The sequence below is a fragment of the Ixodes scapularis genome, unplaced genomic scaffold, assembly GCF_016920785.2.
Source record: "Ixodes scapularis isolate PalLabHiFi unplaced genomic scaffold, ASM1692078v2 PGA_scaffold2__306_contigs__length_199485367, whole genome shotgun sequence".
Taxonomy (NCBI): Eukaryota; Metazoa; Arthropoda; class Arachnida; order Ixodida; family Ixodidae; genus Ixodes; species Ixodes scapularis.
Window position 1 is genome coordinate 597,917 of NW_024609857.1, and position 9,989 is coordinate 607,905.

The following is a 9,989-nucleotide window of genomic DNA, read 5'->3' on the forward strand; positions in this document are numbered from 1 at the left end:
CGACAACGTGCGATTCCAGAAGCCACACCACACGGACAGAAATCGCCAAAGGACCTTTTCAGGTCGGTCCAGTGTTTCGCCGCTATAGCTGCCGACAGTTTTGCTGGAGTCGCGACTAGTTACGAACATCCGGGCCTTTGCTGAGTCTTTCCAGCCCATATCCAGAGCCCGCAGCTACTCAAAAAAAGCCAATGTTGCTCAAAACTCCTGCCGTTTCACCGGAGCCCGGAGACCACACGAGGCGTTGTAGGAAAGCCGCCATTTCACCAGGCAAGGAAGCCGAAATCACAGGAGCTCGCTGCCGTAAAAATGTGAGCAGCCTCGCGGTACGGAACCGGTTTGCTCGAAACGAAAAAAACCGTTGCCTTCCACGAGGCTGTCTGATTGGATTCACTGGCAAAGTAAACACGCGAGCGCGGTCGTATGCGAAGATGGCGCGTCTCTCAGCCGTTTTCATTGAAATGATCTCAAATGGGGTTTCTGTCCATTTCGCTTCGAACAAGTCGGCCCTTCTCTCCGCATAAAAATAGAGAGATGCATTTTTTTAAATTACTACAAACTTATAAGTATTGGTAGTCGTATTTATTCTGAACACCGCATCTAATCTGGAAGGCACTTTGTTTATAACCCGACAAATCATCTATAAACTGTTCGCGCACCGCAGTGCAAGCCAGTTGGGCCTTAAATTCCTCGCTTTGTGTATGGCGGATTGTTCAGAATAAAAAGAAGCAAACATTTAGTGGAACAAACCTTAAAAAATTGGATTTTCGCGCGCTTTCTTTACGAGGCGAATTGCATAATTTACATTAGATATTTACTTAAAAAAACCATGCGTAACTCACTTTTTCGGGAAAATCAAAAGAAATCAGGCAGTTCATGATGGTAGAAAAGTATTGAAAAGGAGCATTCTCTTCTAGATTTCGCTCAAAGGCTTGGCTTCTTTGAGCCTTTAAAGGCCGAGTCTCGAGCGAAGCGTTAGCTGTCATTCTGACATTGTTGTTGGCGTTAGAAGAAAAACGAATTGCGAGATACGTTAAATAAGAAATACGCACGTTAATTTTTTGTTACTTCGTATTTTTTAACCAAAACATTCTACTGTTTATTAAGTTACAGGTGTGCATGAACGCCATACTTCAAGAAAATGGATGTGTATGCGTCGGGAAAAGAGAGCCAAAATGTGGAAGTATGTAGGATGAGTGTAAAGGCCGGCGTCACAAGGCTTATACGTCATACGAAAGACAGTCTGCATGCAGATTTCTTTATTCTTTCTTTCTTTTCCCGATTGACCGGAAGATGGGCAGAAACTGAAGGCGTGATGCTGGACGAGGTCTCTGCCCCCTTTACAGTTCTAACACAGCAGTGTGGGGTACCTAGATTTTTGAACACGAAAAATATAGAAAAAAGAAGCTATAAAATCCTACACTCTAAAAAAAAGCCCGTGCTTCCGCTTTCCCGCACAACACTCGGAGAGCCAATCGCGGTAACTTACGAAGGAAGCTCGGCGAATGACGATGGCGAAACTCAAGTTTAGACCAAAAAACGCAGTCTGAGTTGTGACATTAAGCAATGCAAAACGTCACGCTTGCATTGCTTAATGTCACGACTCAGACTGCGTTTTTTGGTCTAAACTTATGTTTCGGCATCGTCATTCGCCGAGCTGCCTTCGTAAGTTGCCGTGATTGGCTCTCGGAGTGTTGTACGGGAAAGCGGAAGCACGGACTTTTTTTAGAGTGCATACAACTCAGAAATAAAATATAGGACCAATCAATTATCACACGAGAGTTCTTTCAGCAAGGCATGGTAAAATCAAATTAGTCAGAAACATCTGTTAACAATTGAAATGGGAAATATGGACGTGATTTACAGTCCCCGCGAGACGAGAGTCCCCGCGAGATCCGTGTTTAGAATGCCTCATGGCAATGAGTTCAAATGCCGCATGGCAACCACGGATATTACTGTGACTCGTGCTTGCAGACTCCTTTGTATAAACTAGAGCCACTAAGTAAGCTACGCTTCAGAGTAACGACTCTTCAGTCATGTCAGTGCTTAAAATCATGGTTGCCATGTGTGTAAATATTGCTTTTATTGTAAATTAAAAAATAAATAAAATAGAAAGAGGGATGCAAGACGCATTGTTAGTCACCCATGGAGGGGTCTGGTTCGTCGTCTTGCGGGGATCGGGAGGAAAAGAGGATAGGGTAGGAGGTGACAATGGGGATGGGCGTATTTACAGAAATGAAGGGTATAGCCGCCGATGCGCCGGAAGGACAGGTCGCATCCAGGGTTGTAAAGTACCTAGGTACAAGTAACTGTAAATCCGTATCTAGGTACTTTTGTTGTACCTGAGGTACAAACCTAGGTACTTTCATTTCTCAGTATCTGTATCTGTATCTTAGGTACATTTTCCAGTAACTTGTAACTAAGTGAAGTTACTTTTTACAGATACTTTTCTATTCACTTCGTCAAAATCGTAGAAAATACAATATAACATATAACTGAAAATAATTTATAATTACAGTCGTAAAGCAATTTAACATCACGCAGTGTTTCCACACAATAAATCGAACTCCAATTGTGCACTTAACAAAACTGAAAATGTTTGTGAAGAAAAAAAAAACTGGGAGGACAATTAACCTTCGCCTTTAAGAGTTGAACGCGATAGGGTTATCGGGCCCCATTCGCATGGCCTTCTCAATCGCTTCTCATGCTCTTGACACACAACGACCTAGTTCTAGACCTAGTTGATACAACGTTCCCAGCGCGATCGAGAAGCTTTTGCCAGTGCTTTGATGCCATTTTACCCCGCAAGGTTTATTTATGTGTTTGCTCGGCACGCGCTAACAACACTCGATGCGATAATGCCTTTACGCTGACACAGATATCGAGGCACCCTAATGATGGCAGGATCGCAGTGCCGTTCCCAAGCCCAAAAGTAGCATGTCTGGCTCGCAACCGAAGGGTCGTGGGTGCGATCCTGCATAAATTCTTCAAATTTTTCTTTAAGGCGAATGAATTAGTTTGTCAAGTGGAAATTTGAAGGAAGTTTGCGAGAATTTTAAAATTCCGCGATTCACGAAGTCAGACATTGTCTTTATTGATAAGTATGTCCAGTTGTTTACACCTTTCGCACAAGCTATAGCTCTTCTCCAGCGCGAAAACAGCATGTTCATGGCATATCTCCTGCCTACAGTGACTTCACTTCGCAAAAAAATGTTCGCGCTGCTGACGGAGAACTTGAGGTACTGCCGCCCGGTGGTCGAGAACTTAATCGCGGCGATCAATAAGAGGTTTGCAGGTATGGAGGAAGAAAAACATTTGATAATATCTGCCGTATGCCATCCAAAATTTAAGGTTGCATGGATAGACAACGAAGTGGAATGGAAGTGGGCCTGGGATTATCTAAAGAACGAACTTATGCGAACATCAACTATAGAAAAAGCGTCGTCAGGCGAACAAAATGGTGAGGATGAAGAAGACTGTGAGCACTTCTTTAACTGCGAAACATCGTCCTCACCTGCTTCATGGGAGCAGGAGTTTGTACAGTATACCGAACTTGCTCCGACAAGAAGTCTGGACTGTTTCAAGCACATGCCGCTGCTGGAAAGCGTGTTCTTAAAATTCAACACAGGGCTTCCAAGGAGTGCGGCGGTGGAGCGCGTTTTTAGCATAGGAGGAACAATTGCTACCAAACTACGATCGTAGATGTCGGATGAACATTTTGAAGTCCTGATTCTGAGGTCAAATCGAGCACTCAAGTGAAAAAACAGTCTTCGAATGCTCTGGTGAGAGCGTTTTGCCTTATGTCTCCCATTGACACCAATAAGGCACGTTTATCAAACTTGTTTTTGTGTACATCCCAGTATACAAAGGATTTACTTCCAATAATGATGTGACAAATTTGAGAAAAATACTTGACGTGAAAATAAAAAGTACCTTTGAAGAAACTGTACCTGTACCTAGGTACATTTTTAAACGAGTAGCTAGATACGCACCTAGGTACATTTTCTTATGAGTAACTGTAACTGTATCTTAGGTACATTTTTGAAGTAACTTTTACAACCCTGGTCGCATCCCACCGCCGCCCCAAACGCAGCCAGAGCACGCGCTCCCCTGCTGGGCGCTGACTTCAAGAAGTCAAAGCGCCGGGGCACGAGCGCCCCCGCCACGACTAGGACGACGGAACGAAGCACCCGCCACTTCGACCCATCGGCGACCATAGGATGAAGGTGTGTTGTATGCTAGTTCCCAGTGTGGATGACAGGTTTGTCGTTTCTATAAAGTCAATGAGGGCTTTCAGTATATTTGTTCTTCTCGTCCGGGATCCTGATGGGAAGAGGAGAGCGTTAGAATCCCCCGGCGAAACATGGAGAGCCTTCAGTGTTTGCGTTAGTGTGGTTCGCTCTCTCTCTAGCGACTGACACTCCCAAATAATGTGGTTTCTGTCTTCGATGATGTTGCATGTGGTGCAGTTGGGAGACTTAATGCGCTTGATGAGATGAAGTCTCTTGTTGGTTGAAGCGCAGTCGGCTCGCAACCTGTGTAGGAGTGATTGTTGAGGCCTGGAGAACTTTTTCCGCGGAATCAAAGCTGGGATGGGTGTTAAATTGGTTTCAATATACGGGTGCATGCTTTCTATTGCCGTTGTTATAAGAGATTTTGCTGCGTTGTACGGGTGGACAAAGATAGTGGGACTTTGGTCTGAGTGGGCCTCTGCTGCCAGCGAATCTGCTCTTTCATTTCCGGGTATACCTACATGTGACGGGATCCATTGAAACCTACATGTGACGGGATCCATTGGTTGTTTCCTGTTTTGCTGCGCGCCTGGTCAAATTTGCGATGGATCTGGCTAGTGGGCACGCTTTTTCCAGACATGTTAGTTGTTGTAAGGCGCCTCGAGAGTCCGAAAAGATGGCGATGTTGGATAGGTTGGTGTGTCGTAGAGTTTGGGTAATTGCTAACCAAATGGCAGCAAGCTCTGCAGTGGTGGAATCAACGCAGATATCAATTCGTCCTTTACCGTGGTGTCCATCTTCAGGCGAGACATAGGCTGCAGTGCACGATCTGTCTTTTATACTTCCATCGGTATAAATGTGCGTCATGCCGGAGTAGGTATTTTCTATTGTCTCAACGGCGATGCTCCGCGCTACCACCTCAGAAACGTGCTTGCGTCGGGGGAGGTCGACTATCTCTGTTGAGACGTGGAGTTGGCAGTCATCCCGATAAGGGGGAGGTATCGGGCATACATCCGTTGGGTAGCCGATAGTATCGCGGAATGTTTTTACAGCCTTTCCAACCTGAGAGTGGTGTCGTGTCATGAGGCGTTGAAGAAGTTGGTCCGAGGATGGAGCATCTGATAGACGGCTGACATATCTTAATGCTTTCTCCTGTGCTTGGAGCTGCAGTGGAGAATCTCCCGCCTCGGTCAAAGTTGGAGTGTTCTGTGCGGATTTAGGTAGCCCAAGGCAGAAACGGAGGGCCTTCCTGTGAAAGGTTTCTAAATATTTCCATTGCGTTTGATTTATATTTAAGAACGGCAAGGCGTAGAGTATACGACTTATTATTAGTCCTCGGTAGAGTGTCGTCATTGTCATCTGTCTGGCACCCCAGTTTTTTCCAGATATTCGATGGAGAGCGCCGAGGAGCTTATGGGACTCATTGAGGATACCTTTTACCGCGGGGCGCCAAGTGACGCGGTCGTCAATGATTACGCCTAAGTATCGAACTTGTGGTTCACGTCGAATGACCTTGCCTCCAATTTTAAGTGCAGAGTAGTTTCCTTTCATTCTGCCTTTAGGGCGATAGGTGAGAGCTTGTGTCTTAGATGTAGAGAGTGTCAGACCGGCATGGTGGAGGAAGGAGGCCGTGCGATCTAGAGCTCTTTGTAGCACTGCACGGACGGTAGTGGACAGTCGGGTAGGCCCAGCGCACCATAGCGCTACGTCATCCGCGTATATGGCACAGTGTATGGGATAAGGTCCACCCACAGGAAGAGCAGTCGGTAGTCCAGCCATTACGATGTTAAAAAGCAGAGGACTCAAAACGCTGCCCTGTGGTACCCCCTGGGTGCTGCTTCGTATCGTGCTCAGGCGGCCAGCCAGTCGGACAGCGAATGTTCTGTTGTAAAGAAAAGAAGTAATGAAGCGAAGGGCGCGCCCATCTATTCCTATGTTCTGTAGTCGTTCTAGTATTACAGAGTGTGGCAGAGCATCAAATGCTCGATGGATGTCGAGAAAAACGGTGTGGATGACCTTTCCTTCTGCCTTTGCTTGCTCTAACGACGATACGATGTCGCCGATGGCATCTGTTGTTTACCGGCTTCTTCGGAATCCTGACAGCTGAGAAGGAAAGGCTTGCGCTCGTTCCAGTCGCCAATTTAAACGGCGGTGGATCAGGCGCTCAGTCAGTTTGCATAAGCACGAAGTCAAAGAAATCGGACGGTACGAAGATATGTCAGCTGCAGGCTTGTTAGTTTTTTTTATTGGTACTATTACTGAGTGTCGCCAGGTGTCAGGGACATCCCCAGATTGCCAAATATTGTTTATAAGTTGTAACAGTCCGGGTAGGAATGACTCGTCTAGGTTTTTTAGAGCCTGGTTTGTGATGCGGTCATGGCCCGGAGCTCCACGTCGAGAGCATCGGGAGAGGGCATATCGGAGCTCGGACAAGGTAAAGTCATCGTCTATGTTGATTGTTGAATAGGTTGGAAGGGGGGGCCTTTTGGAAGGCGGATTTCCTTGGGGAGGACTTATGGGGCGTGAGAACTCATCTGCAAAGTGTTCAGCCAGTTCTTGGAGTGATGTTTGATTTCCCATTGCAATTGCTGCATAGGGGCATTGGGGAGTCACTGGTTCTAAGAGGCATTGCACAGTGGTCCAAGGCCGCCTTGACCCAGTATCTGTCGATAGACTTTCACAGCGTTGGTCCCATTGTAGTCTCCCGAGCCTTATGGTATATCGACGAAGTGCTGCGTCGATGCGTCGAGATTTTATCCAGTCTTCATCTTGGTGTGTGCGTCGGGCGATTCGCTGTGCTTGTCTGGCATTGGCGCGTATTTGAAGATACGTAAGATCGGGTACGGGCTTGCTTATCGGGAGGGTGATTTTTGTTGTAGCTATATTTAAGGACGTTAGTATAGCTTCTTCTAAGCAAGGGGCCTTTGCGCTTTTCGTCAAATTTGAGAATACTTCTCTGTACCTGTCCCAGTTGGTAACGTTGTGAACCCTGGTTTTTGGTTGGGTGCCATAACGTGGGGTGAGTCGGATTGGTAGGTGGTCGCTCCCCCAGGTGTCTGGTTCGATGTCCCATAGGAAGCTTATTTCTTTTGATACAAAAGTGAGGTCAAGAACACTCGCCTTTTGTAGATTCGCGCGAACGAATGTTGGAGCTCCGGAGTTGAGACAACGCAGTCCAAGGTCTCTGGTGACTTCAAGCAGTGCGGTTCCTCGTTCTGTCGTTGTGTCACTTCCCCAGGCGTAATGATTGGCATTAAAATCTCCGCACCAGACTATAGGCCCTGGGCATCGGTCTCGTATTAATCTCAGCAGGTCTGGGTCCCACGATTGGGCTGGTCGGATGTAGGATGATATAATTACGATTGTTTGATCAGCAATCTGTAATTTGACGGCAACATGTTCGGCAACAGTGGTGTTCAGGTCAGACAGATCTATTTCTCCATGCAGGAAGTGTCGCTTGACTAAAAGGGAAGCCCTTGATTTTCCATCGGGGTGAGCAGTGACGCTGTGGTACTCCACGTAAGGGGAGATTCGCTGGGAACCCTTCTGGGTGTATGTCTCCTGCAGAGCAAGTACGTCTGTTTTAAGTTCAATGAGTCTGCGACGAAGCTCTGGCAGGCGACGGTGGAACGAATTGGTATTCCATTGGATGATGGATGGAAGTTTTTTAAGGCGTTTTGGGGTTTGTGATCGTTTTTTGGGAATCGTTCGAGTATCAAGCGTGGTGTTGGTATTAATATCTGTTAAGGCTCTGGCAGTTGCCTGAGTCTACTTGATCCAAGAGTGGATGAGAGGTAATGCGAAGTCAATTAGGGTAATGCCTGCTCGTGCGAGCGGGTGCTCCAGTGTAGCCAGAAAGGTACGTAGTAGCGTCGCAAGGGTGTACACCGCGGATCCAAGTCCTTGAGACTCGGTATTATTGTCGGAGCTTTGTGTACGAGATCGGTTCGTTGTGTCGCTAGCCCTTTGAGCAGAAGTGTTTATCGCCCTGGCGAAGTTGTCCTGGCGTTGCCGCGGTGATGTTTCGGGTCCAACGCTAGTTGATGCGGACGTGGACGCAGCTGGCTGACGTGGAAGAGCAGGAAAGTGATCGTCGTCTAGTGGCGGCATCATAGCATCCTCCACTTTCTCGTTTTGGCTGTTCCTGGAAGATGGATTCAGAGTTCCAGCAGTTTTGTTCTTGTTGTCGGAGAGGACAGCTGACTTCGCTAGTGAGTAGCTGACCTTGTGGGTTTGACGATAGCTCGATACAGCTGCTTCCGTTTTATAAAAGGGACAGCTTCGAGAGGTCGCCTCATGCTTTCTTTTGCAGTTGACGCACCTAGGTTGGTCGGCTTGACAGTCGATGCGGTCGTGAGCGCCGCCACAGCGGCTGCAACGTTACACATGGGGGCATGCGGTCTGAATGTGCCCGAACCGCCGACATTTGTGGCACTGTCGTGGTTTGTTGGTGTACTGCAGTACTCTGAAGCGTATATGCCCCACTACGACGTGTTCTGGCATGGTCTCGGTTGCAAAGACAAGTTTCACCGTTTCTGAAGCGCCCAGCCTTTTGACTAAAATGACTGGCGTAGTTGCGCTTATAGCCTTTTTGAGGTCGCTTTCTGTGATGTCCTTGTCTACGTCACGAATGATTCCTACGGCCGAGGATCGTGGGTGAGCTTCGTAGGCTTGGACTTTGATCCCTAATAGGATTGTTAAAGTAAGGATCGTTTGCATGGAGCTGTTGTCCCGCATGTCAATTGCAAGGAGGTTCAGTCTGTAGTTCGGTCGAATTTGAATCACTCCATGGGGTGTGATGGAATCTAGCTCTTGAGATAGGGTTAGAGGGTTAAGCTTCGCGATGAGCTTTGTCGGGTCTTGGGGTTTGACGATGACCGTCCGGTTCTCGCGATGGGCATCAATGATGGTGGCTTGACTTGAAGTAGAGCCCCCGGAGAGGTGGCGTCGCTTCCTACAGTTGAGGGTCCAGCCGGAACCCTCTTTTTCTGCGTCATCTATATCGTTGTCATCGAAGCTCTCAGAGCCGGGGGTGGATTCGCTCATGGTTGCGTCGCTCGGAGTACGGGCTTCGTTCAGAATGACTGCCCAAGAGGTTTTGCGAACGTTCCCAGGGGGGTTGTAGTTTAAATTACCAAAATAATAGTAAAAAATTGGTTTACTTGCAGAGGTAAGGAATCAAGCATCCGTTTAGGTGCGTCGTCGTCGTCCTCATGGTTGCCAGTTATCTGAAGCTTTATAGGAAATCCCAGGAAACACTTTTCCGTCCACCAGAATTGATAAATTATAAAACCGAGCAAAATCAATATCACCTCAGCTTCATAATACCTTATCGAAAGCTGAGGAAGTCACATTTTTGAATCTCTAAGATCGACAGTTGCGTCTCCTCTGTACTAAGTACCAAGATGGCGGCGCCCACTAGCAGATCGGGGAACCGAGTGCCGATACTCTAAGCGTGGCTCCTTTAGTGACTCTAATGATGTATGAGCAGTGTGACCCCGGCTTTAGAGATCGTGACTTGACGCCCAGAAACAGAAAAAAAAAAGTAACTGTAAGGTTTCGGAAGAATGCGTAACGAGGAATGTAACTAGGTTACTTATTACTCGAAATATTTAACGTAAATAGGTTATACGTTTCTGTTTAAAAAAAATGTAACGAGCGCGTTACTATGTTACCGAAAAAAGTAACGCGTTACCGGTCTGCCACTGCATTCTGAGGCCTCGACGGCGATCCTTTTCAAATTTTTCGCGATGGTCG

At 47.1% G+C, this 9,989-nt stretch overlaps 1 protein-coding gene across 1 annotated transcript; it reads left to right on the plus strand.

The window, feature by feature from the left end:
- The first annotated feature begins 2,211 nt into the window (after positions 1 to 2,211).
- LOC121836860 lies at positions 2,212 to 3,702 on the plus strand. The gene is made up of 2 exons (XM_042292141.1): positions 2,212 to 2,271; positions 3,040 to 3,702. Exons 1-2 carry the CDS (start codon positions 2,212 to 2,214, stop codon positions 3,700 to 3,702), a joined length of 723 nt encoding a protein of 240 aa, XP_042148075.1.
- Positions 3,703 to 9,989: the final 6,287 nt, after the last annotated feature.

Excerpts from the sequence above, each read along its gene's own strand:
- LOC121836860 (XM_042292141.1), top strand. The coding sequence starts at position 2,212 with ATGGGGATGGGCGTATTTACAGAAATGAAGGGTATAGCCGCCGATGCG. Across the intron at positions 2,272-3,039 it reads CCGATGCGCCGGAAGGACAG|GAAGTTTGCGAGAATTTTAA; the intron begins GTCGCATCCAGG and ends GGAAATTTGAAG.